The sequence below is a fragment of the Oncorhynchus masou genome, chromosome 33 (assembly GCF_036934945.1).
Source record: "Oncorhynchus masou masou isolate Uvic2021 chromosome 33, UVic_Omas_1.1, whole genome shotgun sequence".
Taxonomy (NCBI): Eukaryota; Metazoa; Chordata; class Actinopteri; order Salmoniformes; family Salmonidae; genus Oncorhynchus; species Oncorhynchus masou.
In genome coordinates, this window is record NC_088244.1 from 27,113,566 (window position 1) to 27,129,824 (window position 16,259).

General features: G+C 39.4%; 1 protein-coding gene across 1 annotated transcript in view; it reads left to right on the top strand.

Moving 5' to 3' along the window:
* Positions 1-13,465, top strand: part of LOC135528174 (adherens junction-associated protein 1-like) — a 77,565-nt gene extending 64,100 nt beyond the window's left edge. The window contains exons 3-6 of the mRNA XM_064957074.1: positions 3,613-3,700; positions 3,851-4,093; positions 5,425-5,557; positions 6,412-13,465. Of these exons, the coding sequence (XP_064813146.1) occupies positions 3,613-3,700; positions 3,851-4,093; positions 5,425-5,497 (404 nt within the window). The 3' untranslated portion in view covers positions 5,498-5,557; positions 6,412-13,465. The remainder of the gene's footprint in view (positions 1-3,612; positions 3,701-3,850; positions 4,094-5,424; positions 5,558-6,411) is intronic.
* The last annotated feature ends 2,794 nt before the right edge of the window (positions 13,466-16,259 follow it).

Genomic DNA, 16,259 nt, shown 5'->3' on the forward strand with positions numbered 1-16,259 from the left:
GCCTGGGCAAAGATAAAAACATGTATATTTGTATTTCAATTGAATTAGATGTATTTTTGAGGTAAACTGACAAACATTGACAAGTGACAAGCATTAGGGCTTTGAATTCACTAATAAGGAATCAGGAAAGTGTTAAGAAACTCAATGTAAGTTTAAAGGTTCCCACCAGTTCAAGAGAAGTTGTAAAAGTTATAAAAGAACTCTAATCGAACATGTGGGTGCATGGCTTCATTTGAATATTTTAATGTTCTGTTATTTAATAAAGAGAATAATCATATCTTTATCAATACCTAAAGTAAAACTCTCCACAGATATCTTCCTCTGACTTTGAGTTGATTGCCCTTGGTGCAATTAGGGTGACCACATATAAAATACGCAAATGCAGGACAACAGGATGATTTTGCGGGACATTTGCGGGACAGTGTAGCCTACATTAATAAACACATTTGACAGCACCAAAGCACATTCTGCCAAGTTGCACGCCCTGTTGAGTTTTGGCCACAGGATAATTTGTTCTGACTATTCATCTAACCATCCTAAAATCTCATACGAAATGTGTTTTTTTTGTGTGTGTGTAACAGTAACCACGTTTCCATCCAAGCATTCCATGCAGATTAATTACCTGAGTCATGAAAAAAGTCACGACCGGACTAATGGAAACATCAAATGCCACTGCAATTTTATAAATGCAGACAGACAATTTGTTCCTACGACATAGTTGGATATTTTTGTATCGGTAAAATTAATTATGCGAGAAATGTCGTTCGAAACGCCTTTATGCGCATATATTGAAATAATAACCATCATATTGAAGTAAACTTGGAGTCATGTAATGATATGTTGTGTGGTCCTCCCACTATGATTCGGGAAAGCATGCAGTTTTTTATTGGGGCGGCAGGTAGCCTAGGGGCGGCAGGTAGCCTAGGGGCGGCAGATAGCCTAGGGGCGGCAGATAGCCTAGGGGCGGCAGATAGCTTAGGGGCGGCAGATAGCCTAGTGGTTAGAGCGTTGGGCCAGTAACCGAAAGGTTGCTAAATTGAATACCCAAGCTGACAAGGTAAAATGCTGTTGTTCTGTCCCTGAACAAGGCAGTTAACCCACTGTTCCTAGGCCGTCGTTGTAAATAAGAATTTGTTCTTAACTGACTTGCCTAGTTAAATAAAAAGAATAAAAATGTGTCTACATATTAAATACGTTATGATGAACTTCACAGGGTGGTGAATGTGCAATATGTACATTTTACCTCGACTAACCGGTGCCCCTGCACATTGACTCTGTACCGGTACCCCCCTGTATATAGTCTCGCTATTGTTATTTTACTGCTGCTCTTTAATTACTTGTTACTTTTATTTCTTATTCTTATCTGTATTTTTTAAAACTGCGCTGTTGGTTAGGGACTCGTAAGTTAGGGACTCGTAAGTAAGAATTTCAGTAAGATCTACACCTGTTTGGTGCATTTGACTAATAAAATTTGATGTGATTTCATTTGATTTGATGCTCCTTACCAATATATAATGAGAGTCTTATTCTGGTGACATGGATAACGATGCTTGACAAATACAAATAATATCGCTCTTCTCCATAATAATCTCATAATGTAGGTAGCCTACCTGCACTGTATCTGCCAGCTGTTGGCTAGAGCACGTGTGCCAAGACCAGAGTGGGCACGTTTGCTGTAAAATGCAACAGTTTTTGTGAGAAAATAATTTAATGGCAAAAGTTACTATTATGTGAACTATGTCATCACTAACTGCAACATTTCAGTGTGATGGAAACATCTCTGGTGGAAATATTTGCATATTGTTTTATGCAGATTTTAGAATATCCGCATGAAAATCTGTCGCAAATTGGATGGAAACCTAGCTAGTAATGTTATTTACATTTACATTTAAGTCATTTGGCAGACGCTCTTATCCAGAGCAACTTACAAATACTTATACTATGCTATTATATTTGGTTATATTATGTAGAATACTAATGAATCATTGTGTGAACTTCCGAGACATCGATTCAGCTTTGATGTAACTTTACTAAACAAGCACCATTTGGAGAAGTGGTGGAGTCACCGATGCTCTGGCAGCACTACACACCTGCAGTCTGTTGCACTGAATGAGCAAATGAAGCGCACCTAGCCTACTTTTTTACCTCACGGAAAAGTTGGGGATGCAGAAAGAGAGACCACGTGGCTGTTTTATGAAAAAGTTGCAGAAAATATGTTGAAAGAGGAACTAATGAGCATGGAGAGCCTCACAATTTTGACTAAATTACCTCACATCAGTCAGTCTAATATGGCTATTTACTTACTTTTTGTGGTAAGCCGATCTGTACTTTCCAAGTTCAGGTGGAATTTAGCTCGAAAGGATTTTATAAATACGATTAGTTGAAGATAGGCCTATGACATTGGCCTACGTCTCATCTTAGCACTGTGCAGAATATTAGATCTCAACAACGAGTGTTTAACATTATCAGTAGGTTTAGGCTACCACATCCATACACTGAGAAGGTGCGCAACTTTCACTGGGTACGGGGGGGACATGTCAACATTCTGAAGTCCCCGCATTTTAATAATTGTAATGTGATACAAAACGAGGCAACGGTGTGCTTTAGGGCCCTGCTGACGCCTCCGAGCGGCCGGGTAGGATGTTTGGAGTGTTTATCCGGCTGAAAATAAATTAAAATAATAATATGCCGCCCCACTTCTAAAACCAAAGTTGCACCCCTGACACTGAGTATACCAAACATTAGGAACACCTTCCTAATATTGAGTTGAACCCCCCACCCCCCCTTTTGCCCTCAACACATCCTCAATTCATCGAGGTATGAACTCTACAAGGTTTCCAAAGTGTTCCACAGGGATGCTGGCCCGTGTTGACTCCAATGCTTCACACAGTTGTCAAGATGGCTGGATGTCCTTTGAGTGGTGGACCATTCTTGATACACGGAAAATGGTTATGCTTGAAAAACGCAGCAGCGTTGCAGTTCGTGACACAAACCGTTGTACCTGGCACCTACTACCATACCCTGTTCAAATCCTTTTGGCTTGACCATTCACCCTCTGAATGGCACACAAACACAATCCATGTCTCAATTATTTCAAGACTTGAAAATACTTCTTTAACCTGTCTCCTCCCCTTCATCTCCACTGATTGAAGTGGATTTAACAAGTGACATCAATAAGGGATAATAGGTTTCACCTGGATTCACCTCATCAGTCTAAATCATGGAAAGAACAGGTGTTCTTAATGTTTGGTATACTAAGTGTGTATCTTTTCATAAGCGCAACATGACTTCAAGAGACAGGTTGGACATTTTGACTGAAATAGAGGACAAATCAACCTTTTTTTTCTAAATGAGTGGTGTTTGAATTTGTTGATAAAATGGGGGACATGATGGTTTGGTTGCAGAATGTGGGACAAAATGCGTAACTGTCCCACACAATCCGGGACATGTGGTCACCCAAGGTGCAATGTGGAGCACATATCCTCATTCAAAAACATCTTTAAAATATCACTATATAGTTTTCTATAACATGGAAAATCACCACCTGCCTTTAAAACAGTTCCCTTCGGAACTAAGCGTTTCTGTGTGTTTTGTGTCTTTGTCTCTTTGCAGGTCTGGCAGTTCACCAGATTATTACAATCACTGTGTCTCTCATTATGGTCATTGCAGCCTTGATAACTACACTTGTCCTTAAAAACTGGTAGGAAAGATTCCTTTACTTTGCAACTACTTCCTGACACACAATACACCACTTTTGAAATGCCAATGAAGCTCTTACCAGAGCCACTCATCCAGTGGTACAAGGTATGATTTTATGTTTGTTTTTTGTCTTTGGTACGTGTTTTTGTAGCTGTGCACAGTCGGGGAATGGCCGTCACAGTAGCCATCAGCGGAAGATCCACCAGCAGGAGGAGAGCTGTCAGAACCTGACCGACTTCACCCCTGCCCGCGTGCCCAGCAAGGTGGACATCTTCACCGCTTACAACGACAGCCTGCAGTGCTCGCACGAGTGTGTGCGCACCGCCGTGCCCGTCTACACGGACGAGATGATCCAGCAGACCCCTATATACAAGACCACCTACAATGGAAATAGGTATGTCGGCTTTAAATTGCTCTTGGCTCTAGGTTTCTGGGTCAGTTTAAGTGCTTCCCTCTCACTGTTGAGTTAGTTATGAGTTTTTCCTGGTAAAATCACATTTGGGAAAAAGTCCTGGCCCTATCTTTGGGAAATGGTGCAAATCCCTCTTGTATGTAATACCCTTGTTAAAACCAAGTATAGTGTTACAAATAATTGGTATTACATTTAAAAGGGGTTTAAAAGGGGTTTGCAATGCTGTTAATGCATTTCCTTTGAATAAATATTGATTTAATGTACAAATGAATAGGTTGGTTTACTTTAAGGTTTAAGTTTTGACCACTAAGGTAGCCAATGGGAGAGTTGACCTGGTTAATAGGAGGCCTGGGAAAGAAAGAGAGGAGTTGAACAGAAAGAAAGATGGAGACATTATCAGTGCTGGTGAAGAAAAAACAAACTAGAAAGAAGACGATAAATAGAACAAACCCCATACCTACTGAGTTTGGAGGGGAAATGTTTATTTTATAAGAGTATTTTTATTTTGTTAAGAAAAACTTAGACTGAAGCTACCGTCTCATCGTGGAGGTATTTGACAGCCTTGTGGTTAGCCTAGCAACGTGCGAGACCTGGAGAGAATTGCTTGTGGAAGATTAACGAGTTCATGTTTCCATGGGATATCTGTTGCTGCTAAGGAGCACTGTCTGCATTGATAGCTGTGCATGCTGGGGATATTGTGAGGACACCTGTTCGGAACTGCCATACTTCACTGAGGAAATATCTAGGAGTAGTGAGTAACCACAACGGTGGGGTGCTTCGGGACTTTGTCTGTCTTCATTTTTGTTGAGCTCCAACGCGTGCCAACGGGTTTAAGCAAGCTTGCAAGTCATTTGGACATGGGTTATGCACGACTCATTGGGGTTCATTATTTTTTATATATCTTTTTATGTGGTACATTGAAAATGTGATAATACAGATCTTGAAACGTATGTCTGTTGCATTGGTGGAGTCATTTACTGTTTCGGTTTCATGTAATGCATGGGTAAGCATGTCCTTATATAATAACAAATCTATAATCATTCTATCTGAAGTTAATACCCTAGTTGTCATCACCCTAGATATTTTACAATAGGGATTCTTATTGGACATGTCATTCTCACCTAATATCCCATGCTGTTGAGATATTCTAAGTAAGGTAATATCGTGAGTCAAAATCGAGCCTGGTGAGAGGGTCAAATGTAACTGGTATGGTTTCCTTTCCAAAGTACCTCTTTAAGAGTGTGTCCTGGACTTAGTTGATGAGTAAATGTCAGGTTCTCACTGTCTTTTTGTCTCAATCCTTTGTCCTACAGACCTTCTCCCACTGAGAGGCAGCTGATTCCTGTGGCCTTTGTGTCAGAGAAGTGGTTTGAGATCTCCTGCTGACCAGTTGAAGTCTTTTTTTACGTCACGTGGGTGGAATAGACTTCCTGTATTTATGCTCTGGTGAGTACCACTTTTCCCCCTTGGTCCCTGGGTGATTTTTGTCCCAGTTTGGGAATAGAAGGGAACTTGGCATATGGTTGTTATTTCGTAGATGATTTTTCATAAACTGCCTTGCTAAATGCAATTTAAATGGCAAGATCACCAAAGGTCATTCATTAGCTATTATAATTCAAAATGTTTATTAGAAGTTTAGGCTTGATTATGTTTGATTAATTTCCTTTGACAGCCTAGTGTGTCTTTATTTGCCTTTATGAAACATATATTAAGCATTTATTGAAGTTGCAGCCCTCATTCATGTGGTCAGTGCAATATTGTTTGAATGTTTTGTTATGGGAAAGGGGCACTTTCACGTGACTTTCCTGCATTTTTTTATGCATCACGATAGGCTGGACTGCCTCCATTTGAAATTGAAAGCGTGAAAGTTAAACACATGCTCCGGCCCAGAGTGTGGCTGAAATACCACACGTCTGTTATTGACCCAGATTCAGAAAGGAATAGAAAGCCTGTAGGTACCATAGAATAAGGAAGAGGCCCAAAACCATTGTATCTATACAAACATTGGTCTTGGAGAAAGAACCCAAACGCCCCAGTTCTTCCTTCCAGCACGGCAGTCTTAAAAGACATGGAGAGCCACGGTAGTTCGATGAGCATATACTATGTATTGCAGTGTGGGTGAATTGTGACATGGTACTTACAACTGGGAGTTATGGCACATGCTGTAGGCTATTTGATGTGCTCTATGATGAGTTTGACACATAAATGCTTATTTTGCTCCAACTACTGCTTCAAACCTATTGATTTTCTACAGATATTTTGACAATTTTAATGAAGTATGTCATGATTTTTCTCCACAGGACACTTTGGTCAACTTTTCCAACCATGAGAAAGAAGTGACTCAAACAATGGCCCATTTTGTAAGATAGTGGGAACTCTCTCTCTGGACACTGATGAAGATATTTATTTTTCTAAAAATGATGACAAACCGAGCAGCCATACCGCTGCCACTTCATATTATTATCCAGAGACCTGTGGTAGTTTAGATATGTAGTTAGAGTTAATGTGTAGCTATATTACTGGATGTGCAGGAGAAGACCATTGACGTCAGCGACACCTTGAAGAAGACTAGCTGCCTTGGAGAGCTAGGAGACTCTGAGACGCTGCGCACAGTGGAAGAAACTGACCTGTATTACTGAACAATGTGCCAATAATGCCACTATGTGCCACAATCTGTACAGAAGGAACTTTCGACAATTTATGGACAACTAAAATATTGCTATATTAACTCTGTATCAAACCAACTCTTTTTTTAAAAGAAAAGTGAAGAAAAAAAAAGTTAAGTATTTGAATATCTTTTCTGATGTAGTTTTAAGAATTGTGTTGCAAAGTCCCAAAAATGTTTATTATATGAAGCACTATTCATTGAGGCCAAGAAGAAAAAAAAAAGAATGGTAAATGCTTTATCCAACACTTACATTTAAGGCATTGTTTAAGGTCCCATTTTAAAACCAGAATAGTCTGTCTATTTTTATACATAAAAAGAGGTCAGTCACAACCCAAGCAGTGCAGTTCCCATGCCACACAATGTTTGGACTGTTAATGACGTGCCGTTGTCCAATCAGATATTAAAGCAAAGGGGACAATTTCAAAACACTTATCGAATCCAAGCCCAGATGAATTCCCCATTCGGTATGACCTATTTCTCAGTGGTTTTTGATTGTGCTTACTACATTTCTTCAACTTCTGTCTCGATGGCTGTCGAACAGTGCATACCCTATATCCTGTTGTGGTCAGTTCAATCTGAATGGTTATCCAGATAGCTAAGGCAAATAGAGAGGATTAGCAGTATGTTTACATATATACTGCCTCAGGTCATGTCTAATGTATAAGTCTTCATTTCCTCTTCCATCCCAAGCATTATTCACAAGTGATAAGACATGGTCAGTTACTATGAGTGGTGGTAGGATATGAGCAGTACTGCACAAGGGTGTCAATTTAGAATTAACTTGTAAGAATATAATTATTCTAACTCTACAATTACAGTTAGTAAGAAATATTGAATATCTCCTCAACTACAGTGCATTTGGAAAGTATTCAGACCCCTTAACTTTTTCACATTTTGTTATGTTACAGCCTTATTCTAAAAAAAAAAATTTTTCCCTCTCCTCAATCTACACACAAGACCCCATTACGACAAAGCAAAAACAGGTTTTTGGACATTTTTGCAAATGTATTTAAATAAACAACTGAAATATGACATTTCCATAAGTATTCAGACCCTTTACTCAGTACTTTGTTGAAGCACCTTTGGCAGCAATTACAGTCTCAAGTCTTCTTGGGTATGACGCTATAAGCTTGGCACACCTGTATTGGGGAGTTTCTCAGATTCTTCTCTGCAGATCCTCTCAAGCGCTGTCAGGTTGGATGGGGAGTGTTGCTGCACACTATATTCAGGTCTCTCCAGAGATGTTTGATCGGGTTCAAGTCCGGGCTCTGGCTAGGCCACTCAAGGACATTTAGAGACTTGTCCCAAAGCCACTCCAGTGCTGTCTTGGATGTGTGCTTAGGGTTGATGTCCTGTTGGAAGGTGAACCATCACCCCAGTCTGAGGTTCTGAGTGCTCTGGAGCAGGTTTTCAACATTGATCTCTCTGTACTTTGCTCCATTCATCTTTCTCTCGATCCTGGCTAGTCTCCCAGTCCCTGCCTCTGAAAAACATCCCCACAGCATGATGCTGCCACCACCATGCTTCACCGTAGGAATTGTGCTACTCCAGAAGTGATGCTTGGGATTCAGGCCAAAGAGTTCAGTCTTGGTTTCATCAGACCAGAGAATCTTGTTTCTCATGGTCTGAGAGTCCTTTTGGTGCCTTTTGGCAAACTCCAAGCGGGCTGTCATGTGCCTTTTACTGAGGAGTGGCATCCGTCTGGCCACTCTACCATAAAGGCCTGACTGTGGAGTGCTGCAGAGATGGTTGTCCTTCTATAAGGTTCTCCCATCTCCACAGAGGAACTCTGGTGCTCAAGTTGTAGAAACATCTCAAGGATGATCAATGTTAACAGGATGCACCTGAGCTCAATTTTGAGTATTTTAGCAAAGGGTCTGAATACTTAATACATTTGCAAAAATGTATTTTAAAAACTCTCTCTCGTCATTATAGGGTATTGTGTTTAGATTTGAGATTTTTTTTAAATTAATTTTAGAATAAGGCTGTAATGTAACAAAATGTAGAAAAAGTGAATGTGCTGTACCTAATTATTCAGGGATTATATATTAAAATAACTAAGGTTCAGATTTTTCAAACAGTGCTTCTAAGGCCACTATTGTGTGTTTTTGGGGAATTGTAATACTTTTTTTGTGTTGTATTTATCAAGCACATGCTAATTGAAATTATAATTGAAATTATCATATTAACATCTCCTCACACAGGAGATTTATAAAGGTGTGTGATGTATTTACAATTGGAAGTAGTCTTTTCTATACCATAATGTCAGAAATGCATGCAATCAAGAAATTGATATCTGCACATCCCCCTCCAGCAATTTTTAAAAAAAGGTATCCCTTCAAATTAGGTCCAAATTAGCTGTATATCTTGCACTGTGAATGCAGTCACAACCATGTATAATAATGTACCTCCCTAAACCTCACCTCTACTGTATGAAGGAATACAATCTCAGCTCTTTCATGCCAAGTGCTGTACAGGAATGTCCTTTCCTGGTGCGTGGGGGTTGCTCATGGATGTGTGCTTGTGGAATATCAGTGTGTTTGCCTCGTCAAAACCTCCAGCATCATCAATGAGATGCAGAACCAGGGGGATTGGGAGCAGCCAATCAAAAACAATAAGTCTGGGCCACATGTAATACATTAATTAATTGATAAGTTAATTCAATTCCATATTTGGTAAGTCAGGACACTTGGACAATGCAAAAAATCTTTCATTACACTAGTGGGTTGGTAGAAAGCACAAAAAACAACAACACTCGATTGCAATTATTTTGTGTGGAACGCAATATGTACAGATGTAAAGATGGACTGGATTCTGTCCTGGGTTGAGATCTGCACTTACTCAAGGAGACAAACAAGATTCAGGCTTCTGCTATTCTGTTCCCTGAGCTCAAGGCAGAAGTAGACCTTTAGTATAGGTCCAAGATGAGTTAGCCTAAATCACTAAATCATATGTTTATGCACCTGGAGGGGTAAAGAACTGACCTTGGATCAGAGGCTGCGGTGCAATATTGACTCCAAGTACACTATTCTCTCCCCTCACACACCAAAACACCATGAATGACAATGCCAATTTGGCCCAACATGTACGTTGAGGTTGAGTTACGTCAACATAACATATATTTTTGGAATGAAGAGTGTTATCCTGATAGTCGGAGGGTTACTAAATTACTGTATATTATACATGTGTAAATGTATTTTATATATATTTGCTTCTATTTGTGTACTGGTGTGTTCTATTTTTAAAGACCTGTCCCTTTTTGGGAAAGGTTCAGCTAGGTCGGGGATAGTGTCTTTGTTTACATGTGTAACTACAGTATTTCTTTCACAACACAAACTAACATTGTGCCAAGCTTCCTACCTGCACTTTCAAGCAGTACTTGTATTATATATTTAGCTAACTAATACAATACTTAAATAGAAGCTGCAATATTTTAAATACTGATAAAGGATTTGGGTTGTGAAAGGTTACAGAGCCACCGTCCATGAGAATCTACACAGACGTGAGAAGTTATTTTGATTGTATACTAGGCTGAGATCAGAATGCTGCTGCCTTGGGTTTGGTTGATAAACTATGTGCAATTATCAAATGCTGACACACCATTTTCATAGGAATTCTATTTGCTTCTGGAAATATGATTAGTCATGGTGAAAAGGGAAGTAATGTTAACCCAATAATAATTGGAATGAGAGAAAGTCCGACACTGAAACTGAGTTTCTTTTTAAAGAATTAGTGTTGTAATATTTACTACATGTAACTAGTCTAGAGATCTAGACGTGTTATTTTTCTCTTTAAAGGCAGGGGAAACTATTAGACCTATGACCCCAATATTATTAAGCATGAGTTGAAGTTATAGATACATTATCAGAAAGAAATAGAGTAGTAAAGAAAACAAAGATTAAGGGTTCAATGGGTTTTTAGTGTAAATATTTCACTCCCCTTTCATGGTAAACCACTCATTGATGAAATGGTAACACTGGCAAGATTTTAAAAAAGGGACACCTGCTGATGCATATGCAGAGAACAAGTACATTGTTTTATGCTTGTACTGAAATGTATCAGTTATGTAATTATGTGTATCTTTCATATGATGATGACTGAAATACCGCTAATTGTTTTCCACAAAATTCTCCCCTCTCATGAACATCTTTGGATATTTTTGCCTCAATATTCTGAAGGAAGTTTGAGACATCATAGGAATATCAGTGGCACAATTCCTTTCATGTGAAAGGTTCCTCGAGTGCTGTCTACAAGCCTCAGATGTTCGTATATGCTCTCAATCAATTATCAAAACGTGATATTACATTGTCCTGAATGCACATTTCTTAAATTCCTGATATACTGTGAAATTGTTACATGTGAAAGCCTTGCACCTTGCAACATTAATATCATAACTCTCTCAAGTGTCTTGAAATATGAATGGTAATACGCCCATAGGACTTCCAAATGTAGTGTGTACCTACCTTTCTTTAGGGTCGTCACTTGAGTACCTAAACTAGCACTGGAATGGCAAAGAAAATGTAACTTGACATAAGCCACTCACAGGATTTCAGTTCTTCCCTCAGTGTGAAATATCAATGCCAACTACAATAACCATGATTCTCTGCTCAATCTGTTATGAAGAATATGATGCACTGAACCAGACCTGTGCTGTAGTTCACTAATGTTTTCACAGTACACTCATCCTTCCTCCACATTTGACCTGATACCTTGTATCGGTATTTCAAGAAAGTTGTTTGAGGTTATCAATTCTTGTGGCAGGTCAAAATCAGGAAACACGAAAGAACATACCTAGCTCATGCAAAACCTATTTATTTTTCACAATGTGTAACACTAAGTTATCATTTTAGGCAACTTGGACATACATTAACGTGACTATTTTATGTCATTGTTGATTTCACAGTTAGCCCACTTGACTGTGAAGATGACTTGTGTATACTCTGAATGGGAGGGGGAGTAAGATCAGAGAAATATGAAGTTGACACCAAAGACTGAACAACTTTTGTGAACAAACAAATGTCTACATAAGAGACATATCTGCTCCAGCTGTCTCTTCAGTGATCCCTGACACTAACGGTACAGAATGTCCCCAATGTGTCACCTATGACAAACAAACTGTCAATTAACAAAAGGATGCAGTCAGTCAGTGCCATCAGCAAGAGGAAAGCAGATGTCACACACATATTGGGCAGTATTTCGCTTCATGTCAATATTGTATTGAATATTAGTTGTATGCCTGACGTATGCCTGACGTCTCAATGGCCCAAGAGGCCTTTTCTATCTATGAGATATGATGAACACTCCAGAACTAAAATAATCAATCTGTCTTGTTTCTCAGTCTAATCACAGGCCAGGGGGTTAAAGTTTTTCAATATGGCACTATACTGATGGGGGAGGACATGTTATGATAATGAACATTGTGACTGATTGATATCATTAGAATTCTTCTGGCCACAGGCTAGTTTCGGCACAGGGGTGTTACGGATACTCCTAGTTGTTCTGAAATACTTAGAGAAAGGGAATAAATACGGTGTCTGGGTTGTTTTGTGGTGCATATTTTTGCATTACATAGTGTCATTCGTTCACACACTGCTTCCCTCATCGTGTTATTATGACTTCCCGTATTGTGCGCTTAAACTGTATCTAAAGCGGAGGGCTCCGATTCTCCTCCCAGATCATGTTTTTATTTTTCTATTCATAAGAGCTATTGTACTGACATGATCACCAGTGCTTATCAATAGTGTCAATGACTTGAACTATCATTTAATGACGTAACCGTTTCCTATACGGCCGTTTTGGGTCAAGCGGAGTCTGGTTACATGAAACGCATCTGCCTATGAGCATAGCTATATGCCACTGCACAAAAAAGGGCCTCGGACTGACATTCAGTATGACGCCTTGAAAATGGAGTGTATATTGATCTGGACTGGTTTAACGTTGATATTTGAGATAGCACGACTCAATCGATACATGGTTATCACTGGACGGGTCATCAGAATGGAACAGAGTCAGCCCTGACAGAGGCATTGCCTCAGCATTGCCTTGTCACTCTCTCAGAGAAGACGAAGCCAAGCCGATATATGTCTGGGAGATATTGGGAAGAGGTTTCTTCAGGTATTGAAATCATTCACAAAGCTAAACGATAGACACACACATACACCTGACCGAGACGACATATTTTTCTTTCTGGTGTTTTTTTCACACGGCGCCACACAACAACAATTTGTTCAGATAAATAATCACAAGAATCCATACTACTACTACTACTACTACACAGAACTGACTGAAGTGTTGTTGCCATAACAACTGAAAATTTGTACTTTGTGACTCTTAAACTTTTATATTTGTGTTTAATATATCAATGAGTACCTATGTTAATTTTGTATAAGATCTATGAATATAGTACACACATACACACATACGCACACAGAAGGACTGTACTATAAACAGTAAGTTTCTGTGTCAGCTAAATGTTGTATACTTTTATTTTGTGTCTTATGGATCACATCTCTCTTCTTTTTGTAGGTATTGGTAACGTTTGAATTTCCAGGTGATCTTGATTTGGTTACTCTTGTACTTCTAAGCTCTGTATTTGCAAGCACTGTAAATGCGATTCTCATTGGATTCGTCCTCTGTACATTTAGTACTCTGATGTTGCTATTAATAAAATTTCAAACACAACAGACTGTCTGCCTAAAGTCATGCTGGGGAGTTTGTCTAATAATTATAGGTGTGGATTTAGGGAAACAACACAAATTAACAAATAAACAATTTGAATATGACCCAGCTAACAATGAGGAATCCGTCGAGAAGCGTCCCTCTTCCGGGGGGCCGGAACTGATTGAATCGGCCCGGAATCGGTTGTCGGACTCGGCCCGGAATCAAAACTGCCCAGAATCGGCCCAAGTACATCGGACCATTTCCGTCGGGTCTACCGGAATTCAGCCGACTTGGCTGGCATTTTACCAGAATGCCCCAAGAAGCTGCCCGATGCAAATTTACATGAATGTATACAAAATTACCCGATTTAAATATTACAATTTTATACAAATTATAGCCATCCACAAAAAAAACATCTTGTGTCAGAGGAAACAGTATACACCTGGTGACTGTGTCAGCATGCATGCGCCTGGCCCGCCACAGCACGATGGGATAAAGCCAGCCCCGGCTGGCCAAACCTTCCCCTAACTCAGGCCAATTGTGCGTCGCCTCGTGGGTCTCCCGGTGGCGGCCGGCACGGGTCTCAAACCAGCATCTGTAGCAATGCAGTTTGCACTATGACGCAGTGTCTTAGACCACTGTGCCACTCAGGAGGCTTCATCCACAATGTTTTTAATGCTTATCAATTGCTTTGCACAAGTTTGAAAACACTAAAATACTACGCAGAATTCTTAAAGAATTTAATTTAAATGTACATTTTTTTTTAACACAGAAACAATGAGAAAATATGGAAAAATAAATAATGAAATGTAAATTACACTACCTTTCAAAAACAACGTTTTTGTCCATTAAAATAACATCAACTTAATCAGAAATACAGTGTAGACATTGTTAATGTTGTAAGTGACTATTGTAGCTGGAAACGGCAGATTTTTTAATGGAATATGTACATACAGTAGGCATACAGAGGCGCAATATCAGGAACCATCAAGCCTGTATTCCAATGGCACGTTGTGTTAGCTAATCCAAGTTTATCATTTTAAAGGCTAATTGAAAAAAAAGGGAAAACCCTTTTGCAATTATGTTAGCACAGCTGAAAACTGTTGTTCTAATTAAAGAAGCAATAAAACTGGCCTTTAGACTATTTGAGTATCTGAAGCATCAGCATTTGTGGGTTTGATTATGGGCTCAAAATGACCAGAAACTATGAACCTTCTTCTGAAACTCATCAGTCTATGTATATATTCCATAAAACATTAGCTGTTTCCAGCTACAATAGTCATTTACAAAATTAACAATGTCTACACTGTATTTCTGATAAATTGTATGTTGTTTTAATGAACATAAAATTAGTTCTTTCAAAAACAAGGACATTTCTAAGTGACCCCAAACTTCTGAACGGTAGTGTATTTAATATGTCAGAGAGTAGCCCCAATCGGTCCGAGCCTCAAGTAATACAGGGGCAGATAACTCACACCGGAATCAGCCCGAGCTCAATCCCAACATCCTAGCCATAAGTAATACTGCCGAAGCCGGCCCACATGACATTGGCCGAGGCTGACTCTCAGCAGAGTGCCCCAACTCTCAGTCGGAATCGGCTAGCTGGGGAGTAGTACCCACTGTGGAGAAGTACTGTAGATAAAGAGCCTCATTGCCTCATAAGTCTCATAAGCTAATTTCCTCCCAGATCTCTCTCAAACCAAACCCGTCTATGTAAAGCACCCAGGGGGGTTGTCAGTCTGCCAACTTACCCTGAAGTTTGCTCTTCCTGCCTGCCTGCTTGCCTGCATCTGTCTGTCTGTGTAATTCAATCACACGTACATACAGTATAACTCATCAGATTATTTCTATAACTCTACATATTAAATATATTCAACATCCCTAATGTAAAATGACTTATTGGATATTATAAACTGGGTGGATCGAGACCTGAATGCTGATTGGCTGAAAGCCGTGGTATATCAGACCGTATACCACATGTATTTTTACTGCTCTAATTACTTTTATTTTATAATTTTTTTATGTCACCTTTATTTAACCAGGTAGGCTAGTTGAGAACAAGTTCTCATTTGCAACTGCAACCTGGCCAAGATAAAGCATAGCAGTGTGAACAGACAACACAGAGTTACACATGAAGTAAACAATTAACAAGTCAATAACACAGTAGAAAATAAAAAATAAAAAAAGAGTCTATACATTGTGTGCAAAAGGCATGAGGAGGTAGGTGTAACGGCTTTCTTCATGTGAAGGAGAGTCGGACCAAAATGCGGCGTGGCTATTTCGATTCATGTTTAATGAAACAAAGGAAACACGAATCAATACAAAAACGTAACACCAAAACTGAAACAGCCTAAACTGGTGCAAACTAACACAGATACATGAACAGGAACAATCACCCACAAAACACAAGAATATGGCTGCCTAAATATGGTTCCCAATCAGAGACAACGATAAACACCTGCCTCTGATTGAGAACCACTTCAAACAGCCATAGACTATGCTAGAAAACCCCACTAAACCACAATCCCAATACCTACGAAAAAACCCCAAGACAAAACACACCACATACCATAACCCATGTCACACCCTGGCCTGACCAAATAAATAAAGAAAACACAAAATACTAAGACCAGGGCATGACAGTAGGCGAATAATTAAAATTTTGCAGATTAATACTGGAGTGATAAATGATCAGATGGGCAAGTACAGGTAGAGATATAGGTGTGCAAAAAGCAGAAAAGTAAATAAACAAAAACAGTATGGGGATGTGGTAAGTAAAAATGGGTGGGCTATTTACCGATAGACTATGTACAGCTGCAG